Source organism: Felis catus, chromosome C2 (genome assembly GCF_018350175.1).
Source record: "Felis catus isolate Fca126 chromosome C2, F.catus_Fca126_mat1.0, whole genome shotgun sequence".
Classification (NCBI taxonomy): Eukaryota; Metazoa; Chordata; class Mammalia; order Carnivora; family Felidae; genus Felis; species Felis catus.
Window position 1 is genome coordinate 30965004 of NC_058376.1, and position 23087 is coordinate 30988090.

At 35.4% G+C, this 23087-nt stretch overlaps 1 protein-coding gene across 19 annotated transcripts in view; it reads left to right on the top strand.

Moving 5' to 3' along the window:
* Positions 1-23087, top strand: part of ROBO2 (roundabout guidance receptor 2) — a 1685269-nt gene that overhangs the window by 1618367 nt on the left and 43815 nt on the right. For 10 of the 19 annotated variants that reach the window (XM_019839528.2, XM_019839527.2, XM_019839526.2 and 7 more), the window contains 5 exons: positions 1133-1315; positions 11403-11445; positions 12868-12995; positions 19118-19399; positions 19799-19924. In XM_019839528.2, coding sequence (XP_019695087.1) covers positions 1133-1315; positions 11403-11445; positions 12868-12995; positions 19118-19399; positions 19799-19924 — 762 coding nt within the window. The remainder of the gene's footprint in view (positions 1-1132; positions 1316-11402; positions 11446-12867; positions 12996-19117; positions 19400-19798; positions 19925-23087) is intronic. The other 9 variants (XM_019839531.2, XM_019839538.2, XM_045036330.1 and 6 more) reach the window with 3 other exon arrangements.

A 23087-nucleotide genomic window follows, 5' to 3' on the forward strand; every position in this document is an offset into this window, starting at 1 on the left:
GTAAATTTCTTAATCTCTTATATAAACACCTAACCTAAATCTTTGCTCTTAAGTGATACTATGATTCCATGAGTTTTTAACTATTTTAAAATGTGGATTAAGATTTTAATTATCTCTGAGAGGTCTAAATTCTCAAAAACATGAGTATTTCTAGAATAATAGTCCAGATTTAAATGTTTATTTTAGTGGGTCATCTGGGTGGCTCAGTTGGTTAAGCGTCTGATTTGATTTCAGATCAGGTCCCGAATCTTACAGTTCCTGAGATCAATCCCCATGTTGGGCTGTATGCTGACAGCACAGAGCCTGCTTGGGATTCTCTCTCTCCCTCCCTCTCTCTCTGGCCATCTCCTGCTTGCTCTCTCTCTCTCAAAATAAATAAATTAATTTTAAAAAGTAAATGTTTACTTTAGTAACATAGACCTTAGAATTAATTTTAAAGTTGTCTTTTTAATTAAACCTACAAGTGGATTTTCAAATTAGTTTAGTTTTAAAGGAATATGTGAGATTTATCTTTTTGTGACATTTTAATTATAGACACTAATCTCTATGAAAATATACTTCTATAATTGTCATTGTTTTATATAGTAGTTTTAATACATTCCAAAAAAATTAAAGGCTGTTTGATCAAAATAAATTCCCTGTTAGAATATTAAGGATAATATTAAGTTACCTATTTTTAAATCTTGAACACTTCAACTTAGGCAGTGCTATAGAGGAAAGACAATTTATAAATACCCTGTGAATGTTGTAGTTGCTTTTTAAAATTTTATTTTAGCAAAACTATATTAAAATATGCTTTATTTGGCTGAAGAAACGTTGCTGTTATTTTGCCCACTAGCACTTGCATTAGTACTTATTTATAAGGCAATAAATCAAGAAGCAGTTCTGAATCTATTCATAGTAACCCCAAGCATAAGGGAGCAATGTTCTTAATCACATTTTAAACTCATAACTTGATTCTTCTTCTGAAACGTATAATATACGCTTATCAATAATTTTGACAGGCTCAGAGCACAATTATTACCTGCCTTCATAGGAATTTTCTAATTTTCTCTGCCTTTGGTACACCATGTAGGTATTCCTGTGTTTACTTTTATAATAATGTTTACTAAAACTATTATTTCTTCCACAGGGGGACGTAATGAAGTTGTCATTACTGAAAACAATAACAGCATAACTGAACAAATCACTGATGTTGTGAAGCAACCAGCCTTTATAGCTGGTATTGGTGGTGCCTGCTGGGTAATCTTGATGGGTTTTAGCATCTGGTTGTATTGGCGAAGAAAGAAGAGAAAGGGACTCAGTAATTATGCTGGTAAGAGACTGTTTCTAGCTAAGAAAACCTCTTATCTTTAGGAATGTAATGAAATGAAAGAGAAGGAATGGAATTGAATAACGAATGAGTGAATGAACGAATGAATGAATAGATGTTTTGGGCTTGTTTTAAACACCTGCTCTGTAAAATGCAATTATAAACAACGTGCTTTAATGCATCTCTTTTCACCATATTCCGTTATAAACATAAGGCAAGCTTTTTGCTTGTATCTCCGATGAAGTGCAACAAGAATGCACATGGATATGTGTAACCATTTTTTTCTCAAGTAGTTCTTCAAAACAGTCACTCACAAGCACAGCACACACACACACACACACACACACAGACTGCATGCTATGCAGCCATTATTTGAGAAGTGGATTTAGGCAAGAGCGTTACTAACATGCTCAGTAAGAACAAAAATATTTAAAATATAGCTTTTAGTATTTCAAGACGCAGATTACAATAGGACATGTCCCGGACGGCAAATAAAAATAAGCAAAAAAAAAATCTCATCACAATTAATAAGACTGATGAGGCATGAATTAAATGACTTAATAATCACTTAAAGAGGGTGTCTATTTCAAGGTAACCAATCATCATTTTAGAAGGAAGAAAACGGAGAAGGAAAAGAAGCAGCAGAAGAAAAAGAAGATCCTAGATATTCTATTTGCAAAAATGTTTTCTTTTTGAGTCTGAAACAAAATTTCAAGGAGTCAAAAATTGTGACCTTCAAAACATTTCTGAGTCAGAGTAGATAGAGGAGGGGGTGGAATTATCAAGTCAGTGATTAGAAGAGTGAACTCAGTAATGAAGCTATAGTTAATAATCATTTTAATTGCAATTCATTTTAAGTATTTCCTCTAACAACAATCATAAAAATAAGTTGTCTCACAATATTTCACACTTTCTAGAATTTAGAAGGGAATAATTTTCATTTAACATCATCCTACAAACACTTTAGAATTTTTTGACACATTTTATTCAGTCTTCTATTTCTAGTTTTAATTTTAAGTTTAAATGTTTATAAATGTCTTAATAACTGATTTTGACAGAAACTTCATAGTTTATTAAGCTTATATGCTGCTGTAGCTTGTAGGCTTCTAAGCCACTGATAATGTCTAAATACTGCAAAATGGAAGGGATAGGACCCACTTGGTTGTCTTACTGGTTATTTAACAGTATTTAAATATGATGATTTGATTCTAACGTTATGGCTCATATCTGTATCTTATGAAAATAAAGCTTATTATTTACTGGTTAGAATATGTTTCAAAGACTAGAGAAAGCAGTATAGTGTATCCATTGAAAAGGGGATTCCAAACTTTGTGACTTGCAATCATTCTCCCATTCTCATATTCCATTGGTCGCTGATGGTTTCTCCCTTGTGTTTTATCATTCTGAGTGCTATCTCATCACATCAGGGAGGCATTCTTCCCAGCAAGGAATACTAGGTAATAACTGCCAAGTGTCAGAGTCTTGAACATCCGTGATATTTAATGTACTTCTTGTTCTGAAGTCCAGTCCTCTACTTTCACTCCTTGTAGGTATTGTCCATCAACCCATCTATTTAATCAATCACCATGTTACAGTTCATCCCTGTGATGCATGTACAAATCATGTAAATCATAGGGAAGAACTGACTTAATTCATGGACTAGTTTATGTTTATCCCTTTGCTTGACCTAAGTGAAAATAATAAAAGATTGACCGTACTAGTTTCACTGCAAAGTTCTAAGATATCCACATTCGAGGCATTGCATTTTTATCTCCCACATTCATCCCCTCACTCCTTACAAATAACATAGCTCTCTTAACTTTTAGGTTTGTGCTTTTAGTAAAATTATATCAGACTTCCTTGTTCTTCTTTTTCTTCTCCCTTTTATTTTTTTTTAACATCAGTTCTTTTTAAAACCTATGCATTTAATTTGAAAATATCTGTTGGTTTTTGAGCTTGACAAGAATAGTACAGTTCCTATTATCATTTCTCATTGTGATTGATATCTGCTTGTAGAGGAACTGCTAACTCAGAAGGTGCTATGCCCTTCAAATATTTTGGAATAAGGCCAAGCCAGAGAGCAGCCTTTCAAAACCTTTATACTTAATTGATAGATGGCTGACTCCCAGAATGGATTTACCTTCAACTAATAATTTGCCTTCTAGCAACTGATGTTCTCTGCTAAGTGAGAAGCAAATGAAAATCCAAACCACAGGTACCTAGCAATGTATATCTGACTTTATGATCTTTTTTATAATCTCCGTCCATATACATCTTACCCTTCACCTGTTAAAATTTTCACATTCTTGTCCTTATACAACTTTAAAAATGGGGATTTTAAATAGGAATGATTAGTGGAATATGTATCAAAGTTTTAAATTTCTGATGTTGTAGGAGCACAAAGATTTCGTACAAGGCTATTTTTTTCTTTCTTTGAAGTGTGTTATAAAACTTATAGGGAATATACTTGATTTGTACTGGTTCTATTTATATTTTGGTTTTCATAAAACTTCTCTGGGAATGTTTTAAATTTTACCAGTATGAAAGCAATGTCATTTTCCTCACAAAATGGAAAGCCTACTGTTTTCACATTTTTACTGCATGGTAATGTCTATATAGTGTCCAAACTTTATTGTTAATTCATGAGAGCATTGGTAATTTTTTTCCCTAAATAAACAAAAAGCCTATTTTGGGATAAGTATTTAGATTAATTTTGTAACATAAGATATTTCCTTTCTTTCCAACCTCAGTTGTGATCTTGGATTATACTTAAACATCTGGTGCAATTTATATATATAAAGATATAATATATATTTCGTGCAATTTGCATATATACACACATTTTATTTTATTTTGTTTTATTTACTTTTTTTTTTTTTGAGAGAGAGAGAGGGTGCAACTGAGTAAGGGGCAGAGAGAAGGCAAGAGAGAGAGAATCTCACACAGGCTCTGCACCATCAGCATGGAGCCCAAAGTGAGGCTCCTGACGCGGGGCTCGATCTCACCCAGTAGGGCACCCGTGCTCACCCAAAGCGGGGCTCATGCTCACCCAAAGGGAGACTTGAACTCACCCTATGTTGGGGGGGAGGCTGAAGCTCACCTGATGTGGGGCTCAAACTCAGGAACCTTGAGATCATGGCCTGAGCCGAAGTCAGATGCTTGACCAACTGAATCACCCAGCTGCCCCTATACATGCATTTTAATAAAGCTTGACTGACTCTAAGTAGAATTGTAAAGCAGGTAAAATTTGATTTCGGCACTCCCTTTTCTCTGCTTCATTCCAAATCTCCTCTTACCACTAGAAGTAGAACAGGGAAGATTTTAACTAGTGGGAAGGCATTTCAATATCTTTCAGGTTGGAAATTCTAACTCTCAGCAGGCAGCCTTCCACTCACCCTGTGCAGGCAAAAACTTACTGACTTTTTTTAAAGCTAATCTTTGTGTATCTGTCATGTGGAAAATTATATTTGAATGTTTAGAAGGAAATAAAATAAAAACATGCTACTCAGTATTGATATTTTTCATATATTGGAGGATTTAACACATTTATCATAGAACACTAGTGAATGACACCTTACATTGTAAAAATGAATATCAAGTATCAAATGCAGGGGCGCTTGGGTGGCTCAGTTGGTTAAGCGTCCTACTCTTCAGCTCGGGTCATGATCTCACGGTTTCTGGGTTCAAGCCCCATGGCAGCACAGAGCCTGCTTGGGCTTTTCTCTCCTCTTCTCTCTCTCTCTCTGACACTCCCGCTGTCTCAAAATAAATAAATAAATAACCTTAAAATAATGAATTAAATGCAAACTTATATATTTAAATGATCTGAGAGGAGAATTTGGCCTGAATATACTTTGTTTCTTTACATAGCAGATAGTGGAGATTTCCCCAGGGCAATGTTACATGCTAACTTCTTATTCAATCGTTTCCTATTTATCCTTTCTTTAATTCTTCAGATACAATCACATGTCACCTCTTTGCATATGGTGCAAAGAAAGGCAGCTTGAACAACAACAAAAAAGGGAATCCTTATATTCTATGTGAAATCATTTTATACTTTCATACAGCATCATACAATGTTATTTATCTTACGCTCCATTGAGCACTAAAAGTCTACTTGTCACTGCTTGTGAGGTTCATGACTGCTCGACTAATTCACCACTTGAATTGTTGTAACATCAAATGAATTGTAAAAAGATTTAGGCAGAAAAAACAGAGCATATGAGGTGATTTTTGAATCTGGAGTAAATGTTTGATCACAGATATAACAGTATTTGTGAATAGATAAATAAACAACATAAGTTTGAATAAAAACCATGTAGCTCACAGGAGAGGTCTATGTAGCTATATGTATATATAATATACATACTCATATATATCCACTTTATAATCCTCATGAAGGCTAATGACTCTTTTCAAACTTACATTGTTCACTTTTCTTATTCACAATTTTTAAGTTATCAACTTTTTAATGAAAGTATGTATTTTGCACCTTTAAAGGGGTGAATGATACTTTATAAGTATTATATTACCTCTGAGAATAACAGGCTTTATGAAACTCAGTAAATATAAACAATATATTATTGAGTAAGCAAATTATGAAATGCTAAACACTTCTTACATAGCTTTAAAACTGTTGGTAAAATATAAATTATTTGACAAAACTATCCAAAGAAAGCTAAAAGATTTGATAGAATTTTTATACTCTGATTATCTGGGCTGAGTTAATGCTTATTAAAAGAGGATTAATCTACATTCATATTTGAGAACTAGCTTATCAGGAGAGGGAATGAGGCTTGGCTGGCAACATTAAAGTTTCCATTTGGAGTAGGAAAATGTGGCCTACTAGAGATAGGCACTCTGAAAGCTTCCTTACCTCAAAATGTCAATTTACCACATAGTTACATTTCCCTTCCCCCTCAGTTCTAGCAGGCATGAGATTAGGATTAATCCTGTCAGATAATAGTAGAGGTACTTTCTGTATGACATAAACTTGCAAAATCTCTTTACCTTATTTCCTTTATAAATATTGCAATAAATTCAAGATATTTAATGCAATTCTAAAACGTTTCAGATTGTGGTGTCTGTAGAACTTTTTGGACATCTTAGCATGATCCAGTTAGCTTTAGATTAAAACAAAACAAACAAACAAAACAAAACAAAACAAAAAAAAAACTTCTATATGTTGTTCCCTGAAGTTCTTAACTTTATATACTAGCAGGGACTCGTTCCTGGTAAAGATTCACACTTATTTCAAATTTATCTCTGGTAAGCACAAAGTTATTACACTGTGATTATCAAAATCATGACTACAGCCAAATTTTCCAACGACCTCTCTTTCCCTCCCTCTTGCTTTTAAATTCAAGGAAGTTCAACATCTTTTTGAAATGAAAGCCAAATCAAATCAGAAGAAATAGCTTGCAATTTTCTGTGGCATTTATTTTCCCCCCTCTGGAAGGAAGGAAGGAAGGAAGGAAGGAAGGAAGGAAGGAAAGAAAGAAAGAAAGAAAGAAAGAAAGAAAGAAAGAAAGAAAGAAAGAAAGAAAAGAAAGAAAAAGAGGCAAGAAGGAAGGAAGGGAGGGAGCAGGGGAGGAAGGAAGGAAGAAAGAGAGGAAGGGAGGAAAGGAGAAAAGAAAGAAGGAGGATGGGGGAGGAAAGAAGGAAGAAAGAAAGAAAATGAAAAAAGACATGAGGAGAAAATGCTAATCAAAACACCATATATGACTTCTATTTGTGAGTTCTAATTGCTTGTCCTTATTTCTAGTCTACTTTTCATTTCATGGTCTAATGCAACAAAGTTACTTTTGGTCTACTTTTCAAGATGGAACAAATCCAGAAGTTTGGAGTATGTGGTAAAAAGGAAACTTGAATATTTGTCATATTTTTTTTCTTTCTTTACAAAGATAACTAATCAAACATTTTATAGTTAAGGTTTCTTTTTTTGTTTGTTTTTTGGGTTTCTTTTGTCATGGAAGCATACAAAATAGAGATTTTTCATGTATACCAAATTCTGCTTCTGGACCATTTTAAGTTGGTCATGCATTTATATAATGTCCTGTTTATTTTTGCCTCTGTACAGTTCGTATGGAGAGGTGCAAAGATAAGAGTCTGTATGGAATATTTTGCCAAAAGAGGTCTAGAAACATTTGAAAACGTATTTTAATGATGACTGGAACACAAATTGAAAATGGATATGTCCTAAATGCTTTGAAATTTAAATATATTTTACTCACTACATTTAGCATAGAGTCCTTAGCATAGACTCCATTCTCTAACACGTCTTTAATTTAACCTTGATGATATTTCCCCAGTATTCTATGTGTTAAAATACATATAACATTAAAGATACTATTTTGACTATATTTAAGTATACAGAGTGGTATCATTAAAACCATTCATGATGTGCGATCATCACCACCATCCACCTCCAAAAATTTTTTCATCTTCAAATTGAAACTTTATACCCTGTAAATAATAACACCCCATTCCCCCTCCACTGCTCTAATCCTTGGAAATCACCTTTCTACTTCCTGTCTATGATTTTGGCTGCTCCAACTTCCTCCTATTAGTGGAATCATATAGTACTTGCCTTTTTGTGACTGATTTATATCACTTAGCATAATGTCCTCAAGTTCACCCAGGTTTTAGCATGTCAGAATTCTCTCCTTTCTTATAGCTGAATTGTATGTATATAAAACCATTTTTCGTATCTATCCATCCATCTATGGACATTTTGATTGCTTCCAAGTTTTACCTATTGTGAATAACAGTACTATGGACATGGGTCTACAAATATCTTTTGAGACCTTGCTTTCAGTTATTTTGGGTATATACTCAGAAATGGAATTGTTGGATCATATGGTAATTTTATATTTTTAAGTTTTGAGGAGCCACCTGTTCCAATTTCACTACAGTTCCAATTTCTCTCCTTGCCGAGACTTGTTATTTATTGTGTCTTGCATAGTAGCCATCCTGATGGATGTGAAGTAGTGTCTCATTGTAATTTTGGTTTTTATTTCCCTGATATTCAGTGATGCTGAGCATCCTTTCAGGGCTTAGTGGCCATTTGAATGCTCTCTGTACGGTAAAATTTTGAGTGTGGCCTTATAACTTTAAAATTCATATTTTATGAAGAATTTACCAGTAGTATATAAAAGTACAACTTAATTTTTGGGCCTCTGCTTCAGTTGCCTTTTTTTTTCCCCTCTAATATCACTTATTGCTCTAACAATAACGGAAAGTTTGGATGGGGACAGAGGAGCATCTAAATTAGGAAAAATACTTAGCTTGTTTCCACAGATCTTCGAAATAGCACATTTTGAGGTGTAGCCTATCAGCGCCTGCTTATTTGCATATTCACAATGATATTCACAACATTATCTTAACTCTCTTTTAGTAGAGTCAAACATTCACTTGATAGCCCATTAAAAAAAACACATAACTAGAAAGTCACATCACATGGAAAAAAGCTAATTAGCTGTACTGTTTTCACATTTTGTGTGCACATTTTTTTCCTTAATCAAGACTTTATTTAATAGCTCCAGTGCTCAATATTTTTTTATCAATTGTTTCAAATTAATCCTTTTTTTGTTTTTGTTAAAGGCAATTATTAATGGGACCCAATGTGGTATGGGCCACTGCTGATTCTTGTCTCCCATCACTTAAGTGAGCTTGTCAGGAAGTAGAGTAGCGATCAGTGTCCTTTCATCTTCTCTGAGGAGATGTCCAAAGCCAGTTTTGGGCAGACGCAAAGGATATGTCAGGACTGTTTTGTAATGAACTTGAGATGTTACCTGAAAAATTGAGGAGGCAATGTAGTTCAGGTGCCAGCAAGATGTTTCTGAAGTCCTGACAGACCCTGGGAATCATGATCATGATCATGTCACCTAATTATGATGTTGTGAGAGATATGTCCTTGGATGACCTTAGGGAAGGGACTGGGGAACTGCATTTGAAAATTGACAAAATTTAAAGAGCAATCATATTTCATAGCAAAAACTTGAGGAAAAATGAACTATGGAGAGATTATTCAAATTAAAATGATTTACTGTCTGTATATTTTAAGTGACAATATAGGCTCTATGTATTTAAGATATGAATCAATTCTTGGGGGGAATAATGTCCCCTAACATTATGACTCAGTCAGTTGAGCATTTGACTCTTGATTTCAGCTCAGGTCATGATCCCAGGGCCTAGGGATCAAGCCCCACACTGGGCTCCACACTGAGCATGGAGCCTGCTTAAGTTTCTTCTTTTTCTCCCTCTGTCCCTGTCCCCTACTAGTGCTCTCTCTGTCTACCAAATTAAAAAAAAAAAAAATATATATATATATATGCATATATATATATATGTATGATATACATATATATGAATCAATTCATAAACTTTTATTTTTACATTTACTCATTATGAAATCGTGGTAAATATAATTTGTAGATTCCAAATATGGGATATATTGGATTCACATCTATGCAATGTTTTTTTTTCTTGTTTTTTTTTTTAATGTTTCTAGTGTTTATTTAAATTCCAGTTATTTAACATGCAATGTAATATTAATTTCAGTTGTACAATATAGTGATCCAATACTTCCATAAGATACCCGGTGCTCAGCAGAGCAAGTGCCTTCCTTAATCCCCATAACCTATTTCCCCCGTCCTCCCACCCACCTGGTAGCCATCAGTTTTTTCCTTCATCCCCAGGAATGGGTTTAGCTGATCTATGTTCATTTTAGTCAGAATTGCCATTTTGTAATCTATAAACTAAACAGCAAAATTTTTCCATGATCTTAGAGTTAACTCTTTGAGAGGCAAAATTTGATCCATGCCAATGTGAAACTATTTACAGATTTTATCCCACTAATCATGAATATTTGTATTTTATTGCAAACATATTAAAAAAAAAAACTTTGAATAGAGTTTCTGTCTTAGATCCTCTCTGTAGAATGCATTATATTACCTTTCTGAAATCTGAAACATTTTGAATACCAAATATGTTTGGCTTTTCAAAGGTTTTGGAAAAGAAATGATGGATCCTAACTGATATTTACGTTCTTTGGCCAATCCTTGAAACCCATTTTTATGTTGATACCTTTGTGGAATGGAATCTAGTGTCTGGAGGGAGTAGATTCTCCAGCTTTAATTCTATGGGATGCTTGTTGGTGTGACTAATAAGTTCAAGAGTTTTATAAAGGACTTAAGTTTTTGCAATTATTACATACAATTTAAATAGACTCAGTATCAAATATTTGAAGATTTTATTTTTTGTGAAGGTTGGATGATAAAACAAAGCACTCAGCACATTATTCTCTATTAATTATAGTTTATGTCTATTGTAACTGTAGTTGTTCAACTCATAGTGATTAATGGTGTCCTTCAAAGGATCTGTGATGATGAGGAATATGTCGTCAATCAATACCTGTTTATCTTTTTCACTGGCAGAGTATTATTGCCTGTTTGAACTATTTTGTTTCTTTCTAAAAATTTTTTAAGGTTTATTCATTTTTCAGGAACAGAGAGACACAGAGTGTGAGGCGGGGAGGGGCAGAGAAAGAGGGAGACACTGAATCTGAAGCAGGCTCCAGGCTCTGAGCTGTCAGCACAGACCCCAACGCAGGGCTCGAACTCATAGACCATGAGATCATGACCTAAGCTGAAGTAGGACACAACCAACTAAGCCACCCAGGCGCCCCATGAATGATTTTGTTTCAATTTCTATTATGTGCATTTTATGTTGTGCCTTCTAATTAGGACACCCACATATTAAGATTAAAAGTCATGGTTTGATAATCCCCCATTAATGCATGTAATCTTCCACTGCCACTATATATTCCAGTTGTAAGAGTTTTTGACCTCTAAGTACAAATTGCCCTTTTGACTTAACCATACAATTTGGCTTGAAGTATTTTTAGATGTCTTATTAAACGATGGCTTTGCCCTGGGCCAAACCACTGCTTCTTATTCTCTGTACAATTATGTTACTTATATTTTGTTACAATCCCAGAGGCCTCAGCCCTAAAGTAAGGACCAGTATGTAGTTGTTATTAATCGTAATTAATATTGACTACTTGTGTGTGTCTTTCTTTTGTTAACAGTTACATTTCAAAGAGGAGATGGAGGACTAATGAGCAATGGGAGGTATGCTAAGAAGATTCTTTCTTCTTCTTAGTTTAATCAGGACTGAGAACGCTATAGTAAAGGCTATTATTGTAATAAACGATCACTTACAAGTCTGCGAATTCTAGGAGGAATTAAATGGCTTACCACAAGGTTTAATGATCTATCTGTTGTGCACTTTAGAGGAATCAAGTCCAGATGTTTCATATCTCCCAGATGCCCCTGAAGAAATTAGTAGTAAATATCACAAGGAATGTGTTCATTTGTTAGCAGGATGTTTATTGCATTAATTAGACATTAGCAAATGAAGTTGCTGTTGTTTAAGACTCCTTATTGGCTCTCACTAAATTGCTGTGAGTGAACAATTACACATAATCGATCACAAAGTAAATGATTCATGGATGATGAATAGGCTGTAGATTGATAGGACTGGATTCCACAACTTTGGATACTCAATTGAAATTGATAAAAGCTGATAACAAACCCATATATCCTCATCTATTTTCCCTTTGCCAATATGGAGATTGTAATTAGGCTCTGGTAATAACTTCCAATCTCCCATTTAATCAATATTTTAGCAAAAAGAGATTAGGTCTAATGAGAGCTAGTGCATGTAGCAAGTAAGCAGTTGGATCTTCTTATTGCAGTTTCCATAGAAACACATGTTTCTCTTAGGGGCTGCACACAAATGGTCTATCAAAAATAAAGTACAATGATTATAGATGTTGCTATTTCTTTGTAAATATGCTAATAATCTGGAAAGGAATCGGATTCCCATCTTTTATATCAAAAATAGGAATTCTTTATTAAATATGATGTGAGGGAAGTTTTTCACATAGTCTCTACTCACATGCTGGATGAGATCACAGTGAATCTTTAATTACCTTAAAGATCTTTCATATACCCCTAATATTTTGCAATTTGGAGAATTTGGACATGTGCTATTGATGGAACAATATAAATACTGTTCATTAATTTTCTTCAAGTTCTTTGCCTCTAAATCAAGCATGAGGGCTCATAACAGGGATTACAGCCTACAGGGGACAGATAAATATGGGGGCTGCAGGAATCGAGGAAGCAATAGCCCAAAGTCCTGGAAATGGCTGATACTGAGCAGTCACTCTGAGCAATTGTTCCCTTGAGGTACCAATTTATCATCAAACCTTGTTTCAGGATCCTGCTATGTTGCCAATTCCCACCAGTTTCAGGGCAGACAACTAAATTCATTTGGATGTCAGCAGAATCCCAGGCAGAATGCTTCTGCTTCTACTGACAGGCTATATATAGTCTTAACCACTGAATTTCCTTAATTCTTGAGAACCTACACATTTTCATTTGAAGTGAATTAAAAGCTTCCTCAATTCTTTAATCTTGTGCATGAGACAAGTGTCCAAATCTTTCATTGAGCTCCATGGGTTGATTTCCCTTTAATTTCTGTTTTAGCCGTCCTGGTCTTCTAAATGCTGGTGATCCCAGTTATCCATGGCTTGCAGATTCGTGGCCAGCCACGAGTTTACCAGTAAACAATAGCAATAGTGGCCCAAATGAGATTGGGAATTTTGGACGTGGAGGTAAGTTGTCCTATTCAAAATGTTGTCATTTGTTTTCTTGGCTTTCCTAAGTGTTTTTAAAAAAATTTTTTTGGGGGCGCCTGGGTGGCTCAGTCAGTTAAGCGGCCGACTCGGCTCAGGTCATGATTTCACGGTCCGTGGGTCCGAGCCCCGCATCGGGCTCTGTGCTGACAGCTCAGAGCCGGGAGCCTGTTTCAGATTCTATGTCTCCCTCTCTCTGCCCCTCCCCTGTTCGTGCTCTCTCTCTGTCTCAAAAATAAATAAACGTTAAAAAATTAAAAAAAAATTTTTTTCACATTTATTTATTTTTTTGAGACAGAGAGAGACAGAGCATGAATGGGGGAGGGTCAGAGAGAGAGGGAGACACAGAATCTGAAATACGCTCCAGGCTCCGAGCTGTTGGCACAGAGCCTGACGCGGGCCTCGAACTCACCGTGAGATCATGACCCGAGCTGAAGTCAGCCACTTAACCGACTGAGCCACTCAGGCGCTCCTCCTAAGTGTTTTTAAAAACATGCACTAGAGAATATTTTCTTCCATGATTAAAATTAGTGTAGCGCGTGTGTGAACAGTGCTAAATATTTTATGTATAAAACTATTGCATCTATATGACCTTGAATAAAACTAAGCTTTAAGGAAGTGATTACTAACCACAATGACAATATTCATAATACATTTTGTTTTTAGGACTATTCGTACACAATTAGTGAAATCAGGAACTATGCTGCTAACTGGAAATTAGGATTTTGAACTAGTCATTTCAGTTCTCTACATGTCATTCAACATAGATTTATTAAGTATGTCCTGTGTTCCTGCCACTATGGCAGATATTAAAAATAAAATATCAATATAAAGAGAGATGGTCCTTATCCTCACATGATATATCTTATAGAGTAGACAGTTCTTGAGAGTTGACATGTTGAGAGATAACTTAAATCTAGTTCTATCATTGTTAACGAGTGGCCCAAATAAAAGACAGAAAGGTGCTAAGTAGCTCATATGCTAAGGTCTTCAAAATTTGTTGCCACGATCCTCTCTGTAGGTCTTTATAAGGAGGCAGAATTTGACCTGCTATAAATAATTCCAGCCTCCCTACTGTTACCTTTTCATCCATTCAAAAGGAGACTGGTGGGTTTAGAGAAAGATGAGACAAGAGAAGTCTGTGGTCTCAGTGTTTAGTTTGGCAGAAATAATTGACTTTTCCATTGGTGGAAAGCTCTGTAGATAGTAAATGCACTGGAGCTGCCTTGCCAGTACCCAGCATGAGAAAGCTGCCCACTGGGAGTAAGAAAGTTCTATGAATGGAGTGTTGTTTAAGTTGACATCTGAAGGAGGGGTAGAGATTAGTCAGAATTGTGGGAAAAATGTGTAGAGAGGAAACAACCATTTAAGGTTTATAAATAAGAAAGACATAGACTTAGTTGACAAAGGAATGAATTTCCTAGTGAATATAAAGTAGTAGGCAGCAGAAGTGGTAAAAAAAAAAAAAAAAAAAAAAAAAAAAAAAAAAAAAACAACAACAACAAAAATACAGAGGGCCTTCTAAGTCACAGAGAGACTTTAAACTTTGTCCAAAAGGTAGTCAGAAGGCATCATGAATTTGTAAGAGGAGAATGCTAGGATCCAAGTACAGTGTTAAGTCATCCAGCCTTCTGCTGAGTGATGAGTGGAGTTAGGGTAGAAAATGGAGTGATTAATTAGGAAAGGGGTGCTATGAGCCAAGAAAGTGTGGCTCAATCTGCTAGAGGATTTCTACACGTCTAGGTGGAATTAATGCTGGACCCAGGGCTAGGCTAAACTATTATAGACTTCAGATGGGGACTTCACAGACATGAGTGCATAAACATACTGACTTAGAAGAATAATTATGGATACTGGCATTTTCTCTTCACAGATGGAATGCCAATGCATGCTTGAATATAATTAAAATAGTATTTCAAATAATAAAGCTACTAATTATTGCATAAGTCGGCATTCTGTCAATACCAACTTTAAGAAAGAGGGCCTTTTCTCATTCTTCAAATAAAATACAGACAATAACAATCCCCGTGTCATAGGTGTATAATAAGGATTAAATGGGTGATTACATATACAGGTTTAGCACAAAGCGTGACATACAAGCAGTGCCCACCATCAGTGTAGTAAATAAGAAAATTAAAAAAAATATATTGTTGTATGACTTCTCAGCTTCTGTAACCACCCCATTTAGGATTCTTACTTGCCAAAGCCTCTGAAAATGGCTGTCTCCCCTAGTGACCAAACTCTGAACCCTGCAATTACAGGCTATGACTTTTCCATGAGTGGGTTCTATGTCTGAGCATCTCCTCACCAGGAGAGCAGATGACTCCTGTCTACCTTACCCAGAATGATTTTGTAAAAAAAAAAAAAATTCTGTCCTGAAAGTTTTTATCTATCAAGGATTAGATGCCTTTTTTACTTGCTATATTTGTAGGTGATTAGTGCACCATTCTCTCTTTACATCAACAAATGAATGCCTAAAGATGGAAAATATGTTTTGTTTTGGTTTTGTTTTTCCAGTTTGTAGCAGGCTACACTAACATCTAAAATGTCTCAGTCTAATTTAGTCAAAGGATACATTTACAGATTTTCAAGGTTTATCTTCCATATCCACCTCATTTTTATGAAATATTTCACAGGTGAACATCAAGGCCAAGACGAAGTTTTTGCAAGGTTTACTGTGTTTCCTTTCAGTGTGATAGGTATTTTAAGCATTTACTGTGTACCAGGAGTAGGTAGGATTTTTTGTACATTTTATTTCATTTTCTTTGCATAATAAATGTGTGGCGTAGACAATAGATAATCATATTTACATTTTAAAGGCCAAGAAACTAAGGTTTATCAAAATGAATAACTTCAGATCTAGGTATAGAATATAAGTCTAACACATTTTAAAGTCTACGTTCTTTTATATGCACTGTTCTGCAATTCTCAAGGTGGGATTCACATGTATGATTGTATAACTATGTTCACTTAAAAGAATTATTGTGGATACTGACATTTCCCTTTTAAGAATAGAATACTAATACATGTTGAAATGTAATGAAAATAGTATTTTGAATAATAAAGTTACTAATTATTGCATAAGTCTGCATTTTGTCAATACAAACTATAAAATATTAATTTAATCATTTAGGGAGTGCTTACTCTCTGCAAAACACTAGGTGAGGAATTTATGGAAATTCAGACATAAATCCCATATGTTCCTGTTCCTAAGTATCTTACAATACCAGGAAGGAGATAGTCATGTATGCAAGTGTACCAGGCCAAAAGGAAAAAATGCATGGATCACTAAGGTGCTAAAAGCTGAGAAATGAATCATGACTGATGCCACCTGGAGGAAAGGCTTTCTGTAATTCATAGGTTTAAAACTCCACCGTTAACAAGTGCAAGTCAGCCTAAAGCACTCAGGAAAGGTAGATGTCGGCTGTAAGAAATGGAAAATGGAAGGTCCTGTCTAATGATGGAAGCATGGATTCATGTCCTATCTGTTAGAGGAAAGGTGGTCCAGAGTTCCAAACCAGCTGATATTATAGAATGTTTCCCTACATCCAGATATTCATCTATAGTCTTCCAATATTTCAACGTTTGAATATAATTCGATGTTTTTTTTGAAAATGTAAGAGTGATCAAATAATATTTGAAGGAAATCTGCAGCCCCCAAATCAATAGAGAAGCACTTAGACTTGAAGGCTGGCTAATTTCATCCAGCGGGGAGAAAGATTCTATTTCTAGCACTTCAGCTTTAGTTGTTGCAGAATAACATTCTATAGGTTTAGATCCTCAGACAACTTTTTTTTCTATGTTTAAACATTTGAACATGCAACCATTTCAAAAACTTGTAGTTAACCTGGCTCACAGTCTAAGTACAAAGTTTTGGAAGGTCTCAAGTTCAAGGTTTTTGGGAATTGGGGTCCATGCTGGAGAAACCTGACTATCCAGTTAATATTATCAATGAACAATGTGAGAGGTGGCAGAAACAACACTCTGAAAATGTCTGCAGAGTGAAGGATCTATTCTCATAATTTTGATATATTACTAAATATGAAATGTCTTTGAGAATGAAAATATTGACATTTGAGAATGAAGTACACTTTTTCATTATCAAATTTTCTAGTTATAAGTAAAAGCAAGAAGGGCAAAAATAGTTAAGGGATCTGGAAATCAAAAAACAATTTTACTTGCTTGTACAACTTTGTGAAATATTATATATTGAATATCTTTAATAAATCCACTGATATGCATTTAAAATATTTACTTCAATAAAGTATATATCCACATCATTGTAAAGCAAGTTGGAATTCTAGACTTCTGAAAGACCTAAATTATACACTGCACAAAATGCATTATAAATGTCTTATTCCTGGGGTGACTGGGTGGCTCAGTTGGTTAATCTTCCAACTCTCAGTTTCAGCTCAGGTCATGATTTCACAGTTCATGGTTCAGGACCCACATGGTGCTCTGCTCTGGAAACTAGAGCCTGCTTGGGATTCTCTGTCTGCTCTCTTTATGCCCCTCCCCTGCTCATGCTCTCTCAAAAATAAGCTTAAAATACATACATGCATACATACATACATACATACATGTCTTGCTGCTATTGCTAAAGAAGATAATTTTTAACTTTAAAAATTATCATTATTATTTTTTAAATGTTTATTTTTATTATTTTGAGAGAGAAACAGAGAGTGTCCAAGCAGGAGAGGGGCATAGAGAAGGGGAGAGAAAGAATCCCAAGCAGGCTCTGTGGTGACAGATGCAGAGCCTGTTGCAGAGCTCGATCTCACGAACTGTGAGATCGTGACCAAAATCAAGAGTCAGACACTCAACTGACTGAGCCACTCAGGTGCCCCCATTTTATTATTTTTATAAGAATCTTTGTTTCAAGTACTATTAGGTATCATCAAATCTAAAAATTTTAGGATATTTTGACTAAATTTCTACTTCCACTTTTTCTTATGATGATAATTTAGTTTTGGTACAACAATAGTTAATACAACAATATTAATACTTAATATTACACTACTATAACCAGTTGAAAATTTCCTATAGTTGAAGAAATCAAGTGGGTTGATGACCCAAAGTCCTATGAAGTGTGGCTTTCAGAACATAGATTATTAAGGAACATACTATAATTAGATTCACTTTTAACTCTACATGATTGAAAATCTGCCATTTAGTATTATTGTTGTTGTTGTTGTTGTTTTAATTTTAGTATCTTTCTTCTTAAAAAAAGGAAAAATAAGAGCTCAGGAGAGAGATGGCACTTCTGAACCAGAAAGCATCGTGTAAAGATAATTCAGCACACCAAAAGATAAATGGACTGATTGATATTCAGTGTTGTTACTAAAATTTAATTTTATTCCTGCTGTATTAAAACTTGAAACTGTAATTCTCCTCTTCTAAGAGTTAGTAGTATAAATTAAACTCACTGAGAGTTAGTAGCATAAATTAAACTCACTGATCACTCAGATTGCTTTTCCTCTAGTTCAATCCTGCTGTATTGTGAAAATGACTTATTCATGAAAATTTTCCTTTGTCATAAAAAAAAAAAGGCTGCCATCAGTTCCACTCCATACTAGAAATGTGAAACCAAATCACATAAACAGCAAGTTGGGATTTTAGAAAAATGCATCCCATCGTTGCTTGTCTAGTATAATTTTGGGAAATTTTGTGTCTATTCAGCACTTATATTCTATATCTTTTGGGGTAAAGTGGAAAAAGATGTTTTCATCCACAATTTGTAGAATCACTTTTACCATCGCTTCCGTAAAGAGCTGACGACTCCATTGGTTCTAAAAGCACAACGCACAACCGAAAGCATTTCTGTAGTGAAATATCCCAAACATCTCATTCATGGTTGAAGAAGATGGGGGAAGGGATGTGTTAAGCAGTGAGACGTGAAGGGCGAGCGCTAGGCCTGCCTGTCACTGAGGCTGATAGCTTGGCGACGGTTGTACATCATCTCCCCTTCATTGGCTCATAAAGCCCATCTCAGCTGAAATGCAAACGTGCGGCGTGACACATTTATTTTTCATCCTCAATCCTGATAGTTTGGGGCTTCCTGCGCATCATTAAATTGTTTCATTTCCCTATGTTCACCACAGATGTGCTGCCACCAGTTCCAGGCCAAGGGGATAAAACAGCAACAATGCTCTCAGATGGAGCCATTTATAGCAGCATTGACTTCACGACCAAAACCACTTACAACAGTTCCAGCCAGATAACACAGGCTACCCCATATGCCACAACACAGATCTTGCATTCCAATAGCATACATGAATTGGCCGTCGATCTGCCTGACCCACAATGGAAAAGCTCGATTCAGCAAAAAACAGATCTGATGGGATTTGGTTATTCTCTACCTGATCAGAACAAAGGTAACAATGGTGAGTCAGGTTCCTATTACCCGAGGAGTTATCTTCACATCATTTGTGCATGAGATAGAAATTAGTATTTGTTGTTCAGTTTAGTGACTCATTACCAGGTTCACCACCTAAACTAAAAAAATATTATCGGCATGTATTCAGTACCTTGCACAATCCCTACCACCACCACCGCCACCGTCACTGCCACCACACTCCAACACCAATCGGTTTCATCCGTTTAGCTCTTTTTCAATAGAGTGATCAGTAATCCATCTCAACTTCCATTAGGCAGGATAGAGGAAACATTCCTCCACTGTCCCACGACATCTGCTTCTGAATTGCTAACTGCATGTTCTGCATGGGCTTGTGCTGTGAACTAATCACATGATGCCACTATGACCTCTGCCCTTTAACCCTTAGCCTTACTTTACATCCCTGACTACCGATTGGCTGAGGGATTGTCTAATAGAATGCCACACAACCAGTCACAGGATTTCAGCACCACCAGCTCTCACAACAGCTCAGAGAGGAGTGGCAGTCTCTCAGGTTGGTCTCATCACAGTAAGGAGAAATATTTGTTTGTCACCAGCATATGACCTGTGTTCCTAACAACCGTGAAGAAATACTGAATCACAACTCACTGTCAGGCATTTATCTTTCAAATGACAATCGCAGTGTATCCTAATGAAATCATGCTTTGGGAAGGGGCGGGGAATTAAAAATCACTGTCACTATGTACTAAGGGTACAACACCATATTTACTCAAAAATAGTGTATCATTTTACCATTATTTAGGAAAGAGCAGATGAGTTTGATCTGCCGTAAACCCTACCTAAAAGCCAAGAGAACTTTAAAACAAAAAAAAAGATCATACAGGAAAGTCAGTTCCATGACATGGTCAGCAACGATAAATTCAGCTAAAATGCAAATTGTTTGGGACATTTTTCATAATACTAAGATTCCAGGGATGGGCCTTTTTATTTTTGGACAAATTTTTTCCCAAATATTAGGATTTATTATCTATCGAATGATAGTATTTAGAGTAAGGTGCTTCTACCGTGCTAACCAAGAATGTTAATATCAGACGTTATTCTTCACAATTGATTTCCCCCCAAAATATGACTTTCATATCGATAATTCTTTTATATAGTAAATGTCAATATCTATCAGAGATATAACAGACAAACTAACAATCTACAATGTAGGCATTGTGGAGCACACTTCAGGGCCAATTTTCACTGGATAGAAATATATGTCTATTGTAGTGAATAGCACTGATATCCTCCAGGCTCAAGGATCCTCACATCTAAAATAAGGAGGTTGTGGTCGACACCCTCTAACTTCCAACCATAACATGCACACTGTACGACTGATGGCTTTATCTGCACATTTCTATTGTGCGCACCACTACGTTTGCTTATTTTTTCATATTAATGGTATGCCATTTGTTTCTATGAATTTTTTAATCTACAAGTTCTTAGTAAAGGATTATAGTGTATTACGATATGTCACAAGCTACCAAGCCGTAAAGAGTTAACTCTTTTACATCATTAGGGTAACATTTACTAAATGACTTTTCCTCAGGAGATAGAACCCTTTCAGTCTGAAATGTTAATGCTCTCTCTTCCCTCCACAACGAGGCATTTGCTCTTGGTAGAATTAGATACATTATAGAATCCAGAAAATTTTAAACATCTGTTATGAATTTAAACTGGCTTAGTAATATCGAAGGCTATTTTGAATAACCTTATATGTCATTTATACTGTCATCTATTTATAACGCGTCCCACAATTGTACTGAATAATTAAAAAGTAATGTATCCTAGGCCTATTTCATTCCAGATATGTAAAGTCCCAAGCAGTATACATATTTTAAAAATCTATATATATTAAGCCATGAATTACATAAGACCTCTTGTGAATCTCTCATTAAATATTCTGTATATGTTGATTGACACTGAGTTTTAAAAGTTACCTTTTGAGTAATTGTAAGCAGAACATGATTCACAATAGTGCTTACTGCTTTTTTTAATCCATTAATCTCCTGAGTGACATTTATATATATCTATGAATTATATTAACTACTTCATCTACATTTGAATACAAAATTACTTAAATTGGTGATAGAAAGCATTCTTTAGGAGGTAAGAGTGAAGTGATTATTCTTTTCTAGTTTAGTCCAATTGAGTTTAATCTTACAGAATTTGATTTATTCTTATAATCATAGATATGTTTTCTAAGCCTCAAATTTAAGATCAAACTGCCCTGTGAATATCTAATCATACCATATTATATGATTTTCTTAATTTGTACACAGCAATGAAATCAATTTAAAATAATCACAATAATAAAGAAAATTGGACATTTCTGAATTATTTCAGTGAATTTCTCATCCTCTTTGAAACACTTTTATAATTTATCCCATACATAAGTTTTGAGCACTTGGGTTAAAAATCTAACCATTAAAAAAATATAAAAGAAAACTCAGATTTCTCAAAACCTATATGAAATCATAATTATATCTACACATATATATAGCGCACAATATCAGTAGTGGTAATGAAATATTTTTATACACCAGTATTTTTTTAATTATGTGTTTTACTAACTCGAAAATGAGCTACTTTTATAATTTTCTATACAAAGAAGTTATTTGTTCAGCATAAATGTCAGTGTAAATACTTACATTTTGAGTTGAAGAGAAATGGGTCAAATATAGTTGACGGTCTTCAAAATATGTTCCCATAAACTTTAAAATGTTTTGGGATCTTCGGTTGCAAGAAACAACAATGAGCTATGGTGGCTCGCTTAGCTCAAGGTTTAGATCTTAGATAAACACAATACCCTTAGCCTACCTCATATGCCCACCACCAAGTGAAGAGCCCACCTCTTAGCTCATTGATAAAGGAGGACAAAACATGTATTCTTTTAAATTTGTTTTATGTTTATTTTTAAGAGAGAGAGAGAGCATGAGCAAGGCTGGGGACAGGGATGGTTGGTGCAGAGAGAGGGAGACACAGAATCCGAAGCAGGCTCCAGGCTCTGAACTGTTAGCAAAGAGCCCCATATGGGGCTTGAACTCATAAACTGCGAGATCATAACCTGAGCTGAAGTCGGATGCTCAATGGACTGAGCCACCCAGCCTCCCCGAGAGGACAAAACATATTGATTCATAGTCCCATCAAGACTCCACCCAATGACAGAGCAGAAATTTCCAAGAGGAGAAAGTGGACATTGGATTGAAAGCCCTCACAAATTCCCTCTTTGCATCAGCTTTGTTTCCCCATTTTTTTTAATGTTTATTTATTTATTTTGAGTGAGAGGCAGAGTGCAAGCAGGGAAGGTGGGGGGGGGGGGAGAGAGAGACAGAGACAGAGAGAGAGAGAGAGTGAGAGAGAGAGAAAATCCCAAGCAGGATCTGCACTGTCAGTGCAGAACCATACCACCTGGGACTCCATCTCAGGAACCATGAGATCGTGACCTGAGCTCAAGTCAAGAGCCAGTCATGTATCCAACTGACCCACCCAGGCACCTCTCCCCAAACATTTTTAAGTCTGATATTTGGAATAACTGATAATGCCTTTTTTTTTAATTTTTTTTCAACGTTTATTTATTTTTGGAACAGAGAGAGACAGAGCATGAACGGGGGAGGGGCAGAGAGAGAGGGAGACACAGAATCGGAAACAGGCTCCAGGCTCTGAGCCATCAG